Here is a 22,100-nt window from a genome sequence, read left to right as displayed (position 1 = left end):
ACGCATGGGCAAAAATAAACAAATTAAATAAAGACTGTTTATGTATACATGCACAACATGTGGAAATTGGACAGGCTCTCCTGTGCTGTGCCATCCTCTGTTGAGAAACAGGTTTCAACAACCACTCACACTTTAACTCAGGGGACTTCAATGACCCACTAGTTGGAAAGGGGGTCAGCAACGTATATGTTTAACTTAACAACTCTCATGAACTCCTGCAGATACCACGACCTGGATGACTGAGAATCCTCACAGATGTATGTTTATTTCCTTATAGAGCAGGGAAATGAGATACCATCACAAATGGTCACTGGAAATCACTCCAGATAGATATTAATCAGGTCTGCTTTACTGTTAAATTTAAGAAGACATTTATTAAAACATTCATAATACAGAGCAATCTTACATTTAATTCAAGTAAATATGCCTCAAGCCACAAACAATGTCAATAAATATTAGTTAATAAATAGCAATCAGATAAAAATATCTTTTGGTAGATGCGTTGCAGTTCCAGAATGTAGATGGTAAGACTTCATCTTTACTTTGAACCTGCAAGAGAAAAAGATTCTTTTAGAAATATATATATTTTTTTCATTAATTTAATTAATGGAACAAATATGTGTGGACACTATACTTAATGGTATAATACTGAACACATTTAAAAACAGCATGAAGGGAAAAATGAACATGGAGCTATTTTGGTGCTTTCAGTGGATGTGGATTATGACTGTTACAATTTTAATTTTATTAGATTAATGGATACACAAAGGTTACACTAGTTTGGCCCGGAGCTGCTGGGTTGCTGTGCTTGTTGAAGTGGGGTTACTGTATCTTACTGTATCTGCCAACAGTGTTGCACCCCAGGGAGCTCATAGATCCTATTCTGTCCATCCGTCGACCAAAGCAGCCCGAGGATCTCCTTGATGAATCGTTGCGGAGGCTCTTCAGGTTCTTAGCTGAGAAAAATTCCTTGATTGCAGCCTCATCCAGTCCAGTTTGGGGCGGCCGTCCATCTCCTCCCTTCTCTGTATACAGGCTATCCAGGCCATCTTGCTCGGAAAATGACTCCTGTAGTCTGTGAAGCAGCAGCTGCAACACCAAGACATAAATTGGTTAAGATTTTAAGATTAAAAGAAGCATTTGTAATATTTTCATAGTTCATTTTGTGGGTTATACAGTTGCGGCCTTAATTATCATACATTTGTTATTTGCTTATAGCCCCAATTCAATTTCAGATGGCACATAATAAGATCACCAAGCCACATTAAATCGCATGTGGTTGCAGAAGCCCACATTGAAAGTTGCTGTTAATGAAACAATAATAGGTTCAAAAACAGTCATCTTCATGTAATACATTGTTTTAATCTCTTATCTTTTCTCTAGGATAGCTGAAGTTTGATACTTCACATGACATTAAGCTGTTTGTCCCTTCTTGATTTCCTTACGTTCACATGGCACAGCCGTAAAAGTCCAACTTTCCAAAAGCAGGTTTCTGAATCACTCACGTTTAAGATGTCCATGTCAGTGTCAGTCAAACCGGTGCTGATGGGATACGTGCTGAGCAGCTGCAGGTTTAAGATGATGCAGAGTGAAATGAGAGACAAATGCATATTTCTCTGTGAGTTCCTCTTTATCGTATCAAATGATGGATGGATGATCTGGGTATTTTTTTCTGGTAGCTTTGGATGCTGGAACCCACAGCAACACCCTTTTATACTTAAGCCTGACACACATAGTTATGCCAGGAATTGTACTGGCATTCCTGACACCTCATTCTGATAACAGGAGCTGTCGGAAACGGCTCCTTTTAAAGTGTTGTCTCTTAGATATAGGACATTCGTATGACACATGTCTGCTTCCATTTGGTATTTAGTTTCGCAAACATACTCAACCCCCCCCCCCCCCTGCACACGGGACAGTGTTGTCACTGAGCTACGGGAAGTAGTAAACTCATACACACCATGACAGTGTTTCTAAATTGAGTAGTGTACGTGATTGTGGCAGGGTAGCCTGCTGGTTTGAGAGATCAGCCACTCTGCTAAAGGGTCCTTGATAAAGTCACTATTCTCATACCAGCTAGAGAAAACACTATGAAACATCACATGGATATTTCTGACTTATATAATGGCTCAAATGCAGAATTACTGGTCAACAATTCTAATCTCCTTTCAGAGCAGTTTTGTTTTTACAGTGTTGCTGTTTTGGTTCAGAGTCTGGTTTAGAGTGCGGCTCAGGCCAGTTTTCTGTCTGAAACTGAAGGAGCCCAACAGAAAATTATCCGAGACCTACCTTAACCCAACAGGCATTCTGTTTTTTGTGTCTCAACCTGACCTGGTGTTTTCCCAGATAACACGCATGTGATGTTTGTCTGAACCCAGCCTGACTCAGGCTCAGATTGGGTATCCACTTTTCTATCCTGACAGATTTCTTTCAGTGAAAAGGGCTGCAATAAACCCAGCTGCTCAGCTTGTTGGCACATTCAAGTTTTCAGTTGCAAAAAGCTAGATATTTTTCTCAGAAGTTTGTTAAAGTAAAACTACAGGTAATATTAGATGGACAGAGCCATGATATTGTTGTTTAAAAAATGTTTGTTCACATATTTACCACTGCAGGTTTATAGTAAATGGCAAATTTACTGTATTTATATTGCTCTTTTCCAGTCTTTTCAACCACTAAAAGCGCTTTACAGTACAAGTTGCATTTACCCATTCACACATAAATACAGTGCTTCAATATGCGGTGCTTTTTTCTATCACACACCATTCATAAGCAATTTGGAGCCCAAGCATGATTCTATCCCTAACCAACTGCTGACTTTCTATACTGCCTCAGCCACAGCTGCTCATCAGGTGATTATATGTGCATCGTACAACTTCTCCTGCTATTCAAGTGATGGCAACAAACTTTATTAATGTTAAGTAGCAAAACACTCAACGCACTTGCAACGTTGCTCCAAGGATGTCATAGTGAGTGAAGAGTAAAATATCAGAATAAAATACCATCAGATTGCTATGAAGTTTGACTCTTGTGGCCGCAGGCATTATGTTTTTGGGTTGTTCGTCCATCCAATTCTTGTGAACTCCATATCTCAAGAACACCGTGAAGGAATCTTTTCACATTTGGCACAAACATTCACTTCGAGTCAAGGATGAAATGATTGGATTTTGGTGGTCAAACATCAATGTCATGATGGCCTCACAAATGACATTTTTGCCTTTTGAATGTGATATCTCTGGAAAGCCGTGAAGGAATCCTTTCACATTTGGCACAAACATTCACTTTGACTCATGGATTAACTGATTTGATTTTGGCAAAGGCAAAGGTCACTGTGGCTACAAAAAGTATGTTTGTTTTGTTTTTTTCGATATCAATCAATCAATCAAATTTGATTTATATAGCACATTTCAAACAAATCAATAGCAGTTCAAAGTAATTGACAAAATGTTTAAAATGTATTAATTATAATATTAATAATTAATAAAAACTCTAAGTCCTATCTGTGAAATAAAGAGACCATGAGAATCCCAAGACTTTGCTGAACACACAGATATCTTTTTTTTTATATGTTAGAGTTAAGAAATGAGACCGTGGGAGTGAGTTACAAAAATTTGACTGCTTGGCTCCTTCCAGAAATTTCCTCTCAAAATAACATTAGACCAATGGCGACGGGCAACGGAGAACTAAAGTAAAAAAAAATGGATACACCCAAAAGTTTAGCTCTGATAGATTTCATAGTGATATTCCTGCGAAGCTAAAGTGTTTGCCTACGTTTTGATCTAACAATCATGTATGATAACCTCCATTTGTGGCTTTGAGAGCAGTTTTATCACACAAGAAGTAGCTGAAAATCTGTCTTTTTCTCACTCTCGCTCTTTTGATAGATAGACCTTAAGTCCCATTCATCGTTTTGGGCAGTTTTTTTGCGATTATTGAGCGAACCATTTGACGACAGTCTTAGAAAAGTCATAGCATACCATTTGACGTAATTCCGCTTTTTTTAAATTTCTTGTGTATGTGCGACAAAAATTGCGGGAGGAGTAGCGGGACAAACATTTTTATGGAAGAAGTCACAATAATTATAACTAGAAAATTCCTCCCGAGAAATTTTGAATAAGTGCCTAATGCTTGCTGCCGGCTTGAGAGAGACATTTTATAAAAGCTGCTTGTTTATAACATGATTGAGGTTGGTGAATTAGAGAGAGAGAGAGACTGTTTAAGTTTGAACCTTCATTCGGGTTTCCTGGTAACATCCTGTAACCATCCGAAGGCTTTAATTTAGAAAATCCAGCTTCCTTCAAGCTTCATGGAAAGGTCTTATCACCATCCAGTGGGTTTTATTTAAAAAATCCAGCCTCCCTCAGGCTTCCTGGTAAGGTCTTATTACCATCCAGGACTTTTATTTTTAAGATCCAGCCTCCTTCAGGCTTCCTGGTAAGGTCTTATTACCATCCCGGGCTTTTATTTTGAAAATACAGCCTCTATTCAGGTTTCCTGGTAACTTCCTGTTACTATCTGGGGGGGGGGGTTATTTTGAAAATCCAGGCTCCTTTCGGGTTTCCGGGTAATTTACTGTAACTATCTGGGGGGTTTTATTTTGAAAATCAAGGCTCCTTTCGGGTTTCCGGGTAATTTACTGTAACTATCTGGGGGTTTTTATTTAGAAAATCAAGGCTCCTTTCAGGTTTCCTGGTAACTTCCTGTTACTATCTGGGGGGGGGGGGTTATTTTGAAAATCCAGGCTCCTTTCGGGTTTCCGGGTAATTTACTGTAACTATCTGGGGGGTTATATTTTGAAAATCAAGGCTCCTTTCAGGTTTCCTGGTAACTTCCTGTTACTATCTGGGGGGTTTTATTTTGAAAATCCAGCCTCCTTTCAGGCTTCCTGGTAACTTCCTGTAACTATCTGGGGGGTTTTATTTTGAAACTCCACGCTCCTTTCAGGTTTCCTAGTAACTTCCTGTTAATATCTGGGGGTTTATTTGGAAAATCCAGCAGGTGGCGCTGTAACGATGAGTCAATATTGACATATGGATCTGATCAGGGCGGGACTGTGATTGTGTGAAAGATGTTTGAGGCTGATTCGACAATGCACAGAGGAGTTAAAAATAACTTAATTTTCACGCTGATCATTAGGTGGCGCTATCACTGTCACTACATACAGACAAATAGATCTGTTCAGGTCGGGGCTCTGATGAAGTCTGAGCAATTTGGGATGATTGGATGATGCCCAGTGGAGTTACAACAACTTCATTTTCACGCTGATCAGTAGGTGGCACTATCACTATCACTACATACAGACTATTAGATCTGTTCATGTCGGGGGCTCTGATGAAGTGTGAGCAATTTTGGGCTGAATGGACGATGCACAGTGGAGTTACAACAACGCTGATCAGTAGGTGGCACTATGACCATGGGGCGCTGTGACAAATAAAGTATATTTGCATATAGAACTCTTTAGGGCAGATTCTTTACCACAAAAATCAAGTTTGACAGTGATTGGAGCGAAAACATGAAAGTTACAGCTACTTGAAGGCTCTTGGCGAGTCATCAAGATTCGCCGCCATGCCAAGACCCCTAATGAAAACTCACAAGTTTGATTCTATGGCATTAGCAACTCAACTCATTAGACTCTCCTGAACAAATTTCACATGAATCGGGTGAACGGGCTAGCTGCAGGATGCTTAAATTAAAACATGACATTTCCAGTTACAGCTGGGGGGGCGCTATGACTATTATCAAATATTTTCATATGGAGCTGTTGAGCACTTAATTGTTTTCTGGCGAATCATCGAAATTCGCCGCCACGGCCACTCCCCTGATGAAAACTCATAACAGATAATTAATCAGAAAGTCTCCAACATTAAAATTATTCAAAAGCAAAATAACCCACATCCACTGATTCACTATCCAAGTGATCTCTGAACTAAACACAATGCTGACAAACAGTTGTGAAAGTTGTTTCTTTGAATAGTTCAGATGTCCCCCTCTGGCCCCCTTCCTCTGCGTGTGTAACACGTTGCCATGGAAACTTACTGATTACATGCACCTGTTCAGAGAGAGAGACAGAGACAGACAGATAGAGACAGACAGAGAGAGAGAGAGACAGATAGAGACACAGAGAAAGACAGATAGAGAGACAGCCAGAGAGAGAGAGACAGAGAGAGACAGAGAGACAGACAGAGAGAGAGACAGGCAGAGAGAGATTAACAAGGGACCCGCAGTAGACAGAGCAACAGTTACACAGGGGGAAAAAACATAGAAACTCCCAGAAGTGCATAGATGCCACGTGTAATGGAGAACATTAGAAAAATAAGAGTATTTACAGCATTGATTAGAATAAACAGTTTGTAGCATAATGGGAGGTAAATGAATTGAGGAGTTATTGTTAGTAATGGTAGAGTATCTGAGTAGATATTGTATATCAAGCAGTCTTGTTGTAATCATAGTCCACGATCAGCAGCCACCATAATCAGGATCCAACACCACAATCAGAGGCCACAATCCATCATCAGGATCGACTGCCACCATCAGGATCCACCATCAGCTGCCAAAACAATCATGGTCCACCACCACTATCCAAGATCAGATGCCAAAACGAGACAGGATCCACCAATATGATCACGATCAGCCAGCACGATACAGGTTCTGCCATTACTATCATGATCAGCCAGCACAATACAGGATCCGCCATTAAGATCACGATCTCTGATTCGCAATCCACCATGACAATCCATGATGTGGCCGCAGCTGCGGCCCTGGATCTGCAAGCGATAAAGCATAGGGACTCCGGGGGAAAAGTCGAGTCAGTACCATGTATTGATGAGATATTAATTTCTTTAATGTGATAAGGAGGGAGAAGAGGAAAGAGAAGCTCTGAGTGTCATGTGTCCCCCGACCTTCTAGATCTATAGCAGCATAACTAAGAGCAGGTCTAAGACAAGCCTGGACCGGCTTAAACGATAAGCTTTATCGTAAAGGAAGGTTTTAAGCCTACTCTTAAACGTACAGATGGCGTCTGCCTCCCGAACTGAAAGTGGGAGATGATTCCACAGGAGAGGAGCTTGATAGCTGAAAGCTCTGGCTCCTACTCTACTTTTAGAGACTTTAAGGACGACAAGTAAGCCTGAATTCCGGGAGCGCAGTGCTATAGTGGGGTGATATGATACCATGAGCTCTTTAAGGTATGATGGTGCCATATTATTAAGGGCCTTGTATGTGAGGAGGAGAATTATAAATTCTATTCTACATTTAATCAATCAATCAATCAATCAAATTTTATTTGTATAGCCCATATTCACATATCACAATTTAACCGTAAGCCAGTGTAGTGAAGCTAATACTGGAGAAATGTGGTCTCTTTTCTTGGTTCTTGTCAGGACACGTGCTGCAGCATTTTGGACAAGCTGCAGAGTCTTTCACGACCTACTGCTGGAGCCTGATAATAAGGAATTACAATAATCAAGTCTTGATGTCACAAAGGCCTGGACTAATTTTGTTTTCATCTTTTTGAGACAGGACATGTCTGATTTTTGACATGTTACGCAAGTGGAAGAAGGCGGTCCAAGAAATTTGTTTTAAGTGAGAATTAAAGGACAAATCAGGATCGAATATCACTCCCAAGTTCCTGACTGTTTCATTGGAAGCAAGGGCAATGTCTTCTAGCGCAGCTATATCATTAGATAATGTATCTCTAAGGTGTTTAGGGCCAAGTATTAGAACCTCTGTCTTATCTGAGTTTAATAAGAGAAAATTGCGGGTCATCCAGGATTTTATGTCCTTGAGACATGGTTGGAGTTTAGTTAATTGATTACATTGTTCAGGTTTTATTGACAAGTATAACTGTGTGTCATCCGCATAGCAGTGGAAATTTACCGAGTGTGTCCTGATAATGTTTCCTAGTGGAAGCATATATAATGACAATAAAATTGGGCCGAGCACAGAACCCTGAGAAACACCGTGGTTAACTTTGGTGCACACAGATGACTCATCATTAATTTGCACAAATTGGAATCGATCTGAAAAATAGGATTTAACCCAGTTGAGGGCGGTTCCTTTAATGCTAATTAACTGTTCTAGTCTCTGTAATAAAATGTGATGATCAATAGTGTTGGATGCTGCACTAAGATCTAACAGAACGAGGACAGACGCAAATCCCTGATCTGAAGCTATTAGAAGGTCATTTGTGACTTTATTTTTATTAAGATTTTAGACCGGAAGGGGAGGTTGGATATTGGTCTGTAGTTGGCTAAAACATCCGGGTCCAGGGTGGGTTTTTTGAGAAGGGGTTTGATCACAGCTAGCTTAAAGCAGGGGTCTTCAACGTTTTTCAAGCCAAGGACCCCCAAACTGATGGAGAGATGGAGCAGGGACCCCCTACTATATATATTGTATAAAATTGTGTTTTATATTAAACTGGGCCTAGTGCCATGTATAAACATAGCTACCCTGTTATTGTGCATTCAATACTAAGCTATTCAAATAAGACACAGGTTCATATATTCATGTTTTTATAATATTGTGTCGCTGAATGTGTGCATTGCTGACTGAAAGATAACGTCTTCTGCCTCCATTTATCAGTTCGCTACAATATGTCGGATTCATGTTAATGTGTATTTAAAGACATTTCAATTTGTGGGGAAAAAATTGGTTGAAAAAAAAAAATTTTAATTAAGAAAATATAAAAAATGTAATCAACCAAACATTTCGCGACCCCCCCTGCAGTACCTCCGCGGACCTCCTAGGGGTCGCAGACCCCCTGTTGAAGACCTCTGGCTTACAGGACTGTGGTACATATCCTGATGATAATTATATATTGATTGTATTCAGTAAAGTACTATTAATTAGGGGCAGAATTAATTAAAGTAAGTTTGTAGGAATGGGACTTAAGATACAAGTTGTGGGTTTATATGATGAGATTATTGTGGTCTGATCAAGGGTGATCAAAGAGAAGCTGTCTAAACAATAGGTAGGATTCTCAGCTGTTTCTGAGATATTGGTGCTTGATGGTGTATTAGTGTCAACTGAGGGCCGAAGATGGTAGATTTTATTTCTAATAGTTTGAATTTGATCATTAAAGAACTACATAAAGACATTGCTATTCAGGAAGGAGGGGTTGTTTTCCGGGTTGGCTTCGGGCTGCACTTGACACAGAGGGACCAACCTGAGGTTTAAACTACAGAAAAGAGGCTTTTGAAGTTGTGCGAAGGGGCCCATTTTGTTTGAATCAATAACGGGGTATACAGTATCTACTCTGTGTCCTTTGGGAAAAGTGGAAGCTCCGTTCGGATATCTGATCCCGGAGTTTAGGCACTGATAGTTTTAAGAGTGTGTACACAAGGCAGAGTTTTCGTTTTAAATCCTTTAAGTTTGCCCCCACTGATGAGGTAAAGCAAAATGTAACTTTGTAAGTTCTGATGCTGCAGCAGGGTTAAATAAATGAATGAGTCATTTTTCAAATTGATGTGAAAAGGCCAACAAGGGAAATAATCAGTCCACAGCAGAGGTTAAAACTAAACTGTCTACAATAAAAAATAAATAAATAAAATAGGCAAATCAGAAAGCAAAGCAGAAGTGTCAAGTAAATTTGGGGTGCCTTGTCCGAAGCAATGTTTTCTCCAGAATGCCAGCTGGAGTCAAAGGCAGATAAAAAAGATAGACTTACAGCATGTTATGCCCTTTTACTGCGCTCATGTGTGAGTGGACTGAAGGTGAATGGCCAGTTGCTGGGTCATTTGCCCCAGCAAGTAAAAAAGAAAAATATAACAGATCAAAATCAGAGAAGATAAAAAGAAACTAGAGCAGATGAATGCTACCAAATTTTCAAAAATTGCGACAAATATAAAATGTTTCTGATGATATGATTAAATGATGATTAATGTGCTAAATAGGAAGTAAAGTTTGAATGTGTATGTGCTGACATTCCTGTATGTGAGTGAGTGATATCTGAAGTGATCACTGTTTCCCTGAGACAGAGCTTAGTCTCTTGACCAAATGAACAACATCCATCAAGGAGTTTAGATACATTAGATAATGTGTGATATGCTTGAGGGAGTGAATGAAATGTGCTATGAAGTGTTGAATAAAGTATTTAGATCCTTTAAATTTGTAAAAGTACATAAGCATCAACAAGACATAAGTCTAAGTAAATTCATTGTATGAAATCTTTATCTTGATCTTAACAGCACAAGCGCTGTAAAATAAATGTAGGATGAAAGTAAAATAATTAAAATGAAAATACTGTCGAGCAACTGTACGGAACTACTGTACCACTCAGTTAAGTTTCATTGTATCAAAACACTATACTGCCAAAAAAAGATAGATGACCTTCGAGTTCAGATCCAAAGGAGAGCAGGAAGAGGCAGTCTCTATAAGTCTCCTCTTCTATTTGGAATATATGATGAAAATATGAAAATAGAGAATAATAATTACTACTATTAAAAAAATCAACAAAATGTTAAACACACATTACGACATGAAATTTAAAATAGATAAAACTAATTTATTTAGAGTAATGCAGATGAACGAGCACTCGCTGGAGGTTGGTGTGCCTCATGTTATATTGTATGAAAGGTTTAAAGCCTAAGAAGTGTAATGACATGAGAGGTCACATCATTAGGTGGCTTAAACTCCTACACCTGGGTGAGTGGTGAGGCATTCTGTGCATCGGTGGCCATTTTGTGATCCGGCAGCTGATCCTGTATGGTAATGTAGCACCCCTCTAATACATGGCCCCTTGTGATGCCACAGAAGTTAATCTCACTGTGTTTTGTATGGAACTGAGGAAACGGGAAGAAGCGACCACTTCCAGTGGGCGGTACTTAAGCCTACAACGTCGATGTAGATCCCCTCCCATTCCTCTCCTCCAGTTGAATCATAAAAACAAAAACACACAACATAAAACTTGTCTCCATATTATGGGCGATTTGGTAAACTGAGTTTGAGAGTTGGAATATTCAGACTTGAAGTCTGTGGATGGAACAATTTGAAATATAATGCAGATAACTTTGCAGAAAGAAAAAAATTATAATCATTTTCAAATCAATCCTACAATAGAATTTGTATGACTCAATAATTTACGTTATCAACAACTAATCCTAAAGTTTGGTTTACACATCATTTAAAATAAAACAATTTATATATAATCCTTTCACTGTGCTTTCTACAAAATAGATACCAATTCTACATTTATCTTACATAACTTTCAGAAAATGTATTATCAACACTATTTAAATTGGAAATGACAAATTTGACCATATCTCTCTTTGAACTAAATTATAATGGGTGTTTTTCGCCATTACAGTTTTCTTTACTGTTTTATCCATCACCTTAATACAAACATTGCCAGCTTGAGTGGCACTGATCTTTGCAATGAGACCTGTCTTGCAGTGTTACTGCACAGGAGTATTAAATTCTACAGATAAATACGATCAATAAGCTAATGCATTTTTGGATACAAAACATTTGTTGAAATGTGAACAAATTTTGTTGGTCCACACCAACCAAACCTTGCAAACCTTGTGGCACGCGTTAAAACATATTGAAGAGATGGTGGCAACATGCCAGCCAAAGAGAGAAGTTGTATGCAGCTTCTGCATTCACACCCAACCAATAAAAAGTATTTTAGCCAAGATCTCTACATAGTGCATCTTAATGTAGAATTTTCTCGCCTCACAGGAAGGTCACTGGTGTTTTCGAGGTTCGAGGCCATGGACTAACAAAAACATACCTGGACCGGAGGATGGACCAGACCTGGATCTGTTCAAGTCCATGAGGACTGTGCCTCTGAGCAAGGCACCTTACTCCCCCAACATCTGCTCCCCGGGCGCTGTCGATGACTGCTCCGTGTGTTCACTGTGTGTTGTGTCCTGTGTGCTGTGTTCACACGAATGGGTCAAAAGCAGAGGACAAATTTCCCTAATTGCATGTAGTGTGTGTGCATGTGTGTGGGACCAATAAAGGAATCTTAATTGTTCAGATACCAATTACATTTTGGCTTCATTGCAGCCGATTCAAAGTATTATCCAGTTGTCGGTTTTAGCACAGATTTCTCTTAATTCTACTACACCCAGACAGCCTGTACTTGTTCAGGGAGGTACTGGCGGTGTGTGCAGCAGTGGTAAAGCATGACCTGATGACCTGCGCCTGCCTGGTGGCAGCATAGTCCTGCCGTATGCTAATGACCTGTTGATAGTCTCCCTGTTGAAAGACGCTTGTCGCTCTTACTCTATTTTGCTGTTGCAGAAACTTCCTGAATGTTGTCACAGAGCATCCGTGGCTAAGGTAGATATTTGGGAAACATGCTGAGAGATGGACAGCGCCTTTTGTTGCCTTTGAGAGTATGAGTCTTGAACAATGTGCCTCCACTTAAGACAAAAAAGGAAATGCTCTCTTTCTTGGGAATGGCAAACTATTCTAGTCACTGAATCTACCAGTAAGCTGCCATGGACTTAATCGTGTGCACTGCCATGCTGCAGGCTGTGCCAACCATAGCACAATGGACAGAGGAGATGGACAGAGGTTCAGTGTCTAAGATTTAGGTGAAAGAGATCTATTGGCAGAAATTGAATATAAAATAAACCTAGTGATGATTTCACTGTTCCATCTAAATTGTACAAATTGTTGTTTTCCTAACCGTAGAATGGGCCTTTTATATTTACATACTTTATATTTACATCGGGAGCTACTCAGCACATGACGGCAGCTTGTGGCTTCGGCTATTAGGTGATCATTCTCAAGCCCCCACTAAAATGAAAGCGCTCACCCAGACAATCTTCTTCCTATGATGGATTAAGATGGTAAACATGACCGTGTTGTGGTTATTGAAACCCGAGACAAGACTTGTTGCAGACACTAATACCAAATCCTGATTTGATTCTGTGCTTGAGGACGAATCAGGAAAAAGACCGTCTAACACAAAATATCTTGCTGGCTTCGCTGTAATAACTGATTAAGAAGTGTTGGAAGCATGAGCATTACCTTCTGGTACCTCTGCTCAAGCCGCAGAATTGACACCCCATTAAAAAAAAAAACTCTCCAATGTTTAATCAAATATATATTTGAATTAAGAGGTTCCCCAATCTAATCTATCTTGTTCATTTAATTTCCTCAGAAAAAAAAACTTATTTAAGTTGTGCCCTAAAAAGAAATTCAATCTGACTCAGTTATTATGCAAAATTTATTTTACTAGAATATTATCAGGCAAATCTGTTTTGTCAAACAAGAAAATAACAAAAATAAATACATTTACAATAATATGTTCCATGGAGCGAAGAGGCTGGATTACTGCCCTTTAAAGAGTCAGTCACAGCAGGAGAGTAGCTCTGGTGTTAGTTATGGGCACACAGATTTGGAGATGGTTGAACCCAGAGCGATTCACACCTGTTGACAGAAGAAAAACATATTACTTCACCAGAGGAAAAAGCAGTTTGTTACTTTTTAATGTCTAAAATTGGTATATCTGTCTGACCTGCAGTCAAATGTACCTGAAACCATGAGTGTGAAGGAGCTGGTGCAATTAAATGAATCGTCTATGTACAGTATAATAAATGTTATTTACTTACATATTTACAAATATACTGTTTTTCTTAATTCCCCTGAAAAACACCACCGACAGAATATTAATGGTGGATTTGGACATTAAAAAACATTTGCTTAATATGTGGTGTTCAATACTGCTAAGGATTTTAAAATCTTTGTATTGTTCTGCTGTGGGCATGTATGTGCTCCATTATGCTGACTCTGAAAATATGTACTAAAATATGTTAATAAATCTATGCAATCAAATGTACAAATTTCTGTGTTTTTAGTTATGTAAGATATTATTTTAACAAATAAACTAGGGTTTTATTCTTTCTTGGTTGCGATCGGCAAAAATGAATAAATCCATGACACTGAAATCATACAGTTTTCCCCAAGTTACCCGACTCCTACTTTCAGCATCCCAGTCCGCTGAAAGAGCCGATCCTCTCTAACCGGACGCCGAAGCAGCTCCTCAGGCCACCCTTCTTGTAGCGGCTCGATGAACGTTTGGAGGTCCTCATGAGGTCTTTAAAGAGACGAGCCAGGATGCTTTGTTTGTCGGGCTTCAAGGACTCTCGAGGATGCTTCTCTGGAGCGCTCCCTCTGATCTCCGACTTGTTTCCATCCGTCGCCACTGCCTCCATCTCTGTGTTGACCTTCTCCTCTAATATCTGCTTCAAACTCTGGAACATATAAACAAAGAGTTTAACTAATATTAACACACAGCAATATGCAGACTGTTTCCAGAAAATCCATTGCATATTTCATCTTCAGTGTCTCTGAAATGTTACAGTCATCCGCATCATTATCATCAGTCAAAGGACAGGTCATTCACCTGTAGATCAAAAACGGATTTGGCTCCAACGAAATGAATCAATAGAAGCAGAGAGAAACAGTAAACGGAGACACTTGGGTTCAATTTCTTCTGCATGTTTTATCTTTCTATAGGTTTCAGATCAGCCCGGTCAGTCCTGCTCCTCTGACTCTGCAGCGGTGAGCAGGTGCTGTGTTTATAGGCTCCACGACCTGATTCCGTCACAGGGTCTGAGAAAATTAATGAGGCGTGATTATTGCTTCACCACGTGACTGTTGAAAATTGGGACTGGAAGTGTTCACAGGTTAATACTTCTCTGAAGCTGTCAGGCGACATGACTGATTTGCTTGAAATTTTGCTTTGTAGCCTATAATTATCACAGGCTACTTGTCAAGTAACTGTAGCCTTTCAGCACTCAGGTCTCTTTGCAAGATTTACACAGGGTTTTTTCCAGAGGGGAAAATAAGTCCAACTTTTGTCTTTATTCTTCTTTTTGCTCCATAAACTAAATGAAACTAAGCACCAAACTGCTAATTTTGAGGCTGTATTTCATTAACCATTTACAAGTGTGTCACTAAACAGAATCTTGATATTCAAGATCCTAAGACCCACATTATGTTTAATAACAAGGTTTTTAAAACAAAATGAAAACCCTTTCTTTCCTTTCCACAACCCTAACCATAGAGGCTCTAGTTATAAGACATTAATCCTAATTATTGATCTGTAATGACGCATTAACTACTATCTGCTGCATGAGGCTTGAATGAGTTACACAATAATATTCAATCCCAAAAAATCTTCCACATTCCATATTGCTACATAAAGGTAACTACATCTTGCAGAAATGTTAGCACTGACATCATCCATGTTGACTTTGAAAATTTGCAGAGGATACAAGCACAGGAAATTATTCTGTTATTTAGAAACAGTTGCTCACTGTTGTTCAGATGAGCTAATAACTATTTTTTTAGGGCTGGGCTCGCAGTTTCCCTATTTCTTTCTCTTGCCTAAAGTTAGCTTAGGCTGAGCATATACTGAATCCACAGTGTCTCTGCAGTACACAGTTAAGTGAGGGTCACACACTTGGCTACTTATTGTAAATATTGAAAAATAAGATTTATTTGAAAATGTGTGTGTGTGTGTGTGTGTGTTTTCGCATGTGCACAGATCTATGTGCTTGACTTATATTAGTATGCTTTCCCATCATGCCCTATCCCGTACTCCTCCCACAACTCAATTGCCCTGCTTCAATTCAGACAGTACGAAGGACAAACGATGAGCCATTAGCCCTAAACCCTGTGAAACTGACGGCACAGTATGTAGATGGATGACAGCTTATTGACCTTCTACCATCTTATCAATTGGAGGGTTCTCATGTGAAATTATCAAAGGCCTCAGGGGCAGCACTGAATGTTGCACAGGTTTTTTTGAGTAAAGAATCACAGCCTTCCTACTGTCATCTAATAAAGAGACAGATGATGATGAGTAGTGGAGGAGGAAGTATTTAGATCCATTACAATTGCCGTTAAAGCCAGATATGGTCCATTGTGTGTCAGTCAAATAATTAATGAACAAATATTTATTTGTTGAAAATTTCAGCTCGGTTTGATATGACATATGCTTTTAAAAATAAAAATATACACCAAATGTTGCACAAATATCTTTGCCTGACTTACTTGCTGATGTTTGGTTACAATGACAGTATTATTTCATTAGTTATACAATATATAGGTTATATAATAAATTGTAGTATAGGTCTCTAGCTTTACCTAAGGACTGAACTATGCAGTATGCTGATTTTCATGGCTGACATTTATGAACCTCTTAACTGTCACTGAGATGATGAACGTGGTATCCAACCTCACACTAGTTCCCCTCCATTAAAGGCCTTAATTAGAGCATAAGAGCCCCATCATCTCAACGATGGAGCTTGCTGAACTGAGACCAAGAACTCTGAAATGAGAGGCACACTTACTGATGTCAGCACTGCATGTCAGACAACAAAGCAACGGGTCCGGATGCTTGTCCTTCAAGAGGAACTCCCTGATAAATTGACTGCTAGAAACTGTAACCCATTTTTCTACATATATGCATTTACAAAATGTAAATGCCACTAATTATCTGGTATGTTGATAATTAAATGAGATTGGTCATGATCTGACTCAGCTCAGTGTGACTATGATTAAAGTAATTTGATCATCAGCCACTGGATAAATTATTTTTGTCTTTCTTTGTATATTTGTGAAGTTTGGGAGAAGTCAGAGTTGTCAGGTCCCTTGTTTCCATGCCTTCTAATGCATTCTTGACAGTAATTTCACAAGCTTTTATTAATAGTAATAACAATAATAATAATAATCCGTCACTCATGCACTGAAAAAAGGCAACATCCCTGATGTTAGTTGAACCTGTAGCTTCATTTTTACCTGAAATGTCTGAGCTGCTGTCACTTTGTTTAATTAAACATGACTGGATCCTCATAACTGGTGATTTTAATCTGTATATTGATGACACCTTGGACTGCAAGGCCATGGACTTGTGAACTCTTCTGATTTTACACAACATATTGCCGGGCCAACAAATAACCATGGACATACATTAGATTTAGTGTTCTCTAAAGGTTCAGATATTTTTGTTGACAAGGTTGTTGTTACTTACCTGTCAGATAAGACCAAACACAATTTTTTTATGTTTTTGATTGTTAGATTTTTTGTGATTGTACAAGAAAAAAGAATGCCTCATTAAGAGATCTATGTTATAGAAACTATTTTCTATGTTATCTATGTTTATCCTCGGATGCTGAGTTCTGTACATGCAAAATCAAGTTCTCTCCAAGGGTTTTAAATCAATCCGTTGAAAAGTACATAATTTTAACTCAGTGACCATGTTACAAAAACACGATAACCTTTTCGGCATTTCACAGGGTTCCATTCTTGGGTCTTTAATATTTGCTTATATATGTAACCACTGGGAAAATGATTAGTGATAATGGTGTGAACTATCATTGTTATGCTGATGACACTCTCCAGCGTGGAACAATGGATGAGCAACAATTTTCTTTAATTAAACGAAGATAAAATAAAAATTCTTGTAATTGGTACTGATGATTAGAGACAATAGTGTTAGGGTTTGTTTTTAGTTGGACCCCAAAGCAGAGACTGGAAACCAGATCGGAACCAAGGCAGAGTTTATTGAACAAAGAAGGCAGAGAAAGGCAGGCTGTGGAGGCAGGGTGCTGGCTGGCTGGAATATCCACGAGAAGACACGGACACTGAACACCAGGAACGGGAGACGCAGACGAGCAGCAAGGCACACGGGGGTCTGGGAACACGGAGGGAAAAAACACAGATTAGTAACTTACAAAAAAAAGGACGAGAGAACCGAGGGAATAACATGCAGATGCGCTACCGAACAAGACGGAATTATCTGGCAGCGTAGTGGAGTCAAGACCAGGCCTTTATTGAGAGGTGATGAGATGAATGAGAGCAGGTGTGCCTTGTCAGCTGCAGCGGGGACGCCAGCCACACCCCCTGCCACACACGACCTGCAGGGGAAGAACAGAAAGGGGAGGGGGAGAGAGAGAACACCAAAAACAACCAAACACAGAATCATCACAAATAGATTGTCTATGCACGCTTTTATACTTTCTCGTCTTGACTACTAATTTGTTGCTTGAATACATCACAAACATAATTTTAAAACAATTAGGAACATTGTCTTATTTATGACAGATTTATATCCTCAACATTAATCTGTCAGAATCCTGTCACTGATCTTGTCATGCAATTCGAAGAGGGAGCTTCTGATTGACATTTACCCCACCCCTTTCTGTGACATCGCCTCCATGAAGTTATGTGATTTCAGTTACATGATGTCCATAATAACCTAAAGTAAAAGTTCTGTTGACTAGATCTAGTTAGAACAGTAAATAAACAAACCAGAGATTAGGTGTACTACATTACCCAATGTCCCAGATTACCTGAATTCATCAGACAACAAATAAAATAAGTCAACATCATTCAAATTGAAGACAAGGTGAAATAGCACATAGCCTAAACAGTTAACATTATTGGCTAAATAAAATGATGAAATAAACATAAAAGTGAAAATCAATTATGTAAAAGCCATTCAGTAAGAGTTTCAAGAGACTGAGTTAGCCTGAGACTTAGGCTCTGGCCTAAAATAATAACAAAACAATGCTTTGAATATTAGGAACCACATGCTAAGCCAGAGAGCTAAGAGCAGGTAGAACTTGGCCGTGAATGTTAACAGGACCTGGAATAAGGGTTTCTGTTTTGGTGGAGTGAAATTGAAGAAAATGTGTTGTCTTCCAATCCTTGACCACACTGAAGTAATTATTCAGAAAAGCTGATTCAGATGGTTTTCAGGATTAAATACAGGTTTTCGATGGTAACTACTATTCTCATATGTGGACAGACAGCCGGGGCAGAGGGTGTTGTTTTTTGCACGTCTTGCACTTTGATGTACTCATCCTTGGCCATTGACTGCAACCATGTCAAACTTTTTCAGAAGGGCCTCAGGACATTGATGATCAAGTCATATGGAAACTGCTAGTTTTCGTCCAAGTGGCGTGGCGTGGCACCAAATTTCAAAAAGTCGCAGTGACAAACGAAATTGCTGTAACTTCAGTTCAATCAGGAGAGACTTGATTCACAATTTAACGATGTTTATTTGACAAATGCACAGAAGTAATGTGAATGTTTATAGTCTTTGGCATTTTAGACCCCTGTGTGATGTCATCAGGATTAGAAGGGGGTGGAGCAGAGCGTTGAACAGGAATACCCCCCGGGGTCTAGACACTGGTGGTGGTTCATCAGTCAATCGATTGTTTGGATGGCCCATATTATGAGCATTGTCCTATTGGACTTCCCTAGGTGTGACATCCTCTGCCCTTAACCCTCAACAAGAGTAAGGAAAAACTACAAAACCTTTTGACAGGAAAAACGTAGAAACCTCAGGAAGAGCCGCATGCGAGGGATCCCTCTCCCAGGACGGACAGAAGTGCAATGGATGCCACAAGTAACAGGTATATTGTCAGGCAGTCTTGTAGATTTTTAAGTCCGCAATCAGCTGCCACCATGATCGGGTGTCGCCATAGTCCACGATCCGTTGTCATGATCCACTGATACTATTGGGATCCATCATCATGGTCCATGATTGCTGCCAATACGATGTGGGATTTAACCAGTATATACGATCAGATGAGGTCAGGATCCGGAAGAGGTGATAAATATCCTTCTCAAGACTGGAGGAGATTGGGGTGGAGGAGGGGTTGTGAGAGTCACTGAATGACGGCTGACTGCGGAAGAGAGGAGAAGGGATTTTTAAAGTTTGACAGCTTGCTGAATGATTGGCTAGAAGAGACTGCACAGACCCGATTGGATATTTAGGAACGCCCACGATCAGCTGATCAGTATGCAGGTTAAGCCCACGATCAGCTGATCAGTATGCAGGTTAAGCCCACGATCAGCTGATCAGTATGCAGGTTAAGCCCACGATCAGCTGATCAGCATGCAGTTTAAGCCTTCCTGACTGAACTTACGCTTGAGCTTCATTTCAATCAGGAGAGACTTGATTCACTATTTAACGATGTTTATTTGACAAATGCACAGAAGTAATGTGAATGTTTATAGTCTTTGGCATTTTAGACCCCTGTGTGATGTCATCAGGATTAGAAGGGGGTGGAGCAGAGCGTTGAACAGGAATACCCCCAAAAGAAGGAAGCGAAGAAGGTAGATCAGGGGAAGTGAGATAATGATGAGTCTTACCTCGTGTTGTAGTATCCTAGCAAAATAATACATGCTTTGGTAAAACAGACGATCGTTATAAAATTTATCGGAAAGAAATATAGAGATGACTCGTTAGAGTGCATCTGCAGCCCGAGTGAACATGTAATGAGATAAAGGTCTGGAGACCAACAAGTAAAAGATCATATGTGCAGGTACGATATGGGATCTAAAATGTAGAACATAACTAAAGGTTATCAGACATAAATAAAGTTAGGTCTAAGACTAAATAACAAAATGCTAACGAAATTATATATCGGTAAAGTAACCGCAACAAAATTTAGGTTGCTTGATACCCACAATTAAGGTCCGCTGGACCGAAGTGAATGTCGTGGTGAGTGCAGGATCTAAATGTAGAACTTAATAAATGGTCAGCAAGGACTGAACTTAAATAAAAGGTCATTTGACCAAACTGAAATTAAGGTCCAAGACCAAATAAAATAAAATGTCAACAGAAATGCAAATCGGTACAGCAACCGCAACAGAAATTAAGTCGCATGACAAACAGAAATTAAGGTCCGCTGGACCGAAAGTAAATACAGTGTGCAATACGTCGCACGTATGGGTCCTTCCGACCAAGCAGGGTCACAAAGACCGCGTAGGCAATGAGTGAGGAGAGTGCCCGGGTGTGTGTTTAATGAGGAGTTATCGTATAACTAGCATGACTCAAAAGAGTGAGCAGATAATACAAAACCACCACCAGTTATATGCATGACTTACCGACATCAGGGTTTTAGAGATCTTTGATTCGAAAGGACGGTGTTTATATCAGGGCGGATATAGGAGGCGAAAGCAAAAGAAGACCATCTCCCCATTTGTTGCAGCGAGGAAGAGGAAATACCTTGGTTGGCGGCAGAAGTTGCAGCGAGGAAGAGGAAATACCTTGGTTGGCGGCAGAAGTTGCAGCTCCTATCCTGAAGGAATGAGCTGAATACCGCTCGGGCGATAGGTTACTTTTAATGAGGATTTGTTTAAGATGATGATTGAACCAGGTTTTTGATAAAGGAAGTTTCCCAGGATTGAGAAATAGGGGACAACGGGGGCTAGTAGAAGGTCTGATTTTTAGAAAATTAATCATGGATTTAAATGGGCAGAAAAGTGAATCGATGCGAGCCACTATGATTGAACAAGTGCCGTTGCATTTAGAATGTTTAAGCTGGAGACTATAGTGAGAGGAGTGGAAATTTAGGTCGTTGAAGGAAATGTCAACATCGGGATTAAATATTTGAGAGCATGTAGTAAACTCCCCAATTCTTAAAAATCCATAAAAAGCTAATAGGCATACAGCATCGAGAAGAGAATCTGTGTAAGGGGAAAACATGCCATTTCTAAGCACTGACAGCATCCTGTGCAGAACAGAGAGAGTGATTGGCTGTCTATGGTCTGGAAGGGGAGGAGAAACTTTTGAGATGCCTTTAAGTAGTAGTTTAACAGCCGGATTTGAAAATAGACTGGGAAAAGAAGGGTTGTGACATCTGGCGTTGAACTGTATTCCTGCTACTAGTCCTCGAATGTAAGTTGGTTTAAAGTGCCGGACGTCCATACAATAACAGATGAATGCACACACTAAGTTTATGTGAACAGGTTTGAGTGGTACATGAACTGAGATACAGAACAAAGCAAAAGTCCTCCAGGAAAAATCATACATTTTTAGGGTAGACGTTGCTAGTTCTTTCCTAATGTAGACCTTGGCTGATTCTAAGTATTTAGACAGGGGTTCATCCTTTAATAGAGAGTAAGAACATGGAGGGGAGGAACTTGAATCGGACTGGAGCAGGCTTCTGGACAGATACGTCGAAATGCCTGGAAATTAAAACGGGAGAGAGAATCAGCTAAAGTGTTGTAATGCCCTGGTACATGACGTGCTGTGATAATGAAGTTGTGTTTAATAGCAGACCACGTGATACTTCTCATAAACGGCATGATAATCTTACATGAGGAACGCCCTTTGTTGATTATATTAA

At 39.6% G+C, this 22,100-nt stretch overlaps 1 protein-coding gene and 2 long non-coding RNA genes across 4 annotated transcripts; 1 reads left to right on the top strand and 2 right to left on the bottom strand.

The window, feature by feature from the left end:
- Nucleotides 1-254: 254 nt before the first annotated feature.
- On the bottom strand, nt 255-1,667 carry nppb (natriuretic peptide B). Of its 2 annotated transcripts, XM_034590093.1 has the most exons (3): nt 1,506-1,667; nt 837-1,089; nt 255-549 (listed from the first exon to the last, which is right to left on the bottom strand). In XM_034590093.1, the coding sequence occupies exons 1-3, from the start codon at nt 1,608-1,610 to the stop codon at nt 539-541; spliced, it is 369 nt and encodes a 122-aa protein (XP_034445984.1). In that variant the 5' UTR covers nt 1,611-1,667; the 3' UTR covers nt 255-538. The 2 variants fall into 2 exon arrangements, with proteins under 2 accessions (XP_034445984.1, XP_034445983.1); XM_034590092.1 differs by lacking the exon at nt 255-549 and having other exon boundaries at nt 823-1,089.
- Nucleotides 1,668-2,177: 510 nt separating this feature from the next.
- LOC117764386 lies at nt 2,178-20,216 on the top strand. Its single transcript, XR_004614383.1, has 3 exons — nt 2,178-2,190; nt 7,138-7,141; nt 19,963-20,216. It is a non-coding gene; the product is annotated as an uncharacterized LOC117764386 (long non-coding RNA).
- Nucleotides 9,039-20,062, bottom strand: LOC117764385. Its single transcript, XR_004614382.1, has 4 exons — nt 19,953-20,062; nt 15,075-15,077; nt 11,183-11,188; nt 9,039-9,049 (listed from the first exon to the last, which is right to left on the bottom strand). It is a non-coding gene; the product is annotated as an uncharacterized LOC117764385 (long non-coding RNA).
- Nucleotides 20,217-22,100: the final 1,884 nt, after the last annotated feature.

Source organism: Hippoglossus hippoglossus, chromosome 7 (genome assembly GCF_009819705.1).
Source record: "Hippoglossus hippoglossus isolate fHipHip1 chromosome 7, fHipHip1.pri, whole genome shotgun sequence".
In the NCBI taxonomy this organism is placed as follows: Eukaryota; Metazoa; Chordata; class Actinopteri; order Pleuronectiformes; family Pleuronectidae; genus Hippoglossus; species Hippoglossus hippoglossus.
The sequence above is the reverse complement of the archived record's forward strand: the minus strand, read 5'-3'. Positions and strand labels throughout refer to the sequence as shown.

Excerpts from the sequence above, each read along its gene's own strand:
- nppb (XM_034590092.1), bottom strand. The coding sequence starts at position 1,610 with ATGCATTTGTCTCTCATTTCACTCTGCATCATCTTAAACCTGCAGCTG. Across the intron at positions 1,090-1,505 it reads CTGACATGGACATCTTAAAC|CTGCTGCTTCACAGACTACA; the intron begins GTGAGTGATTCA and ends TTGGTGTTGCAG.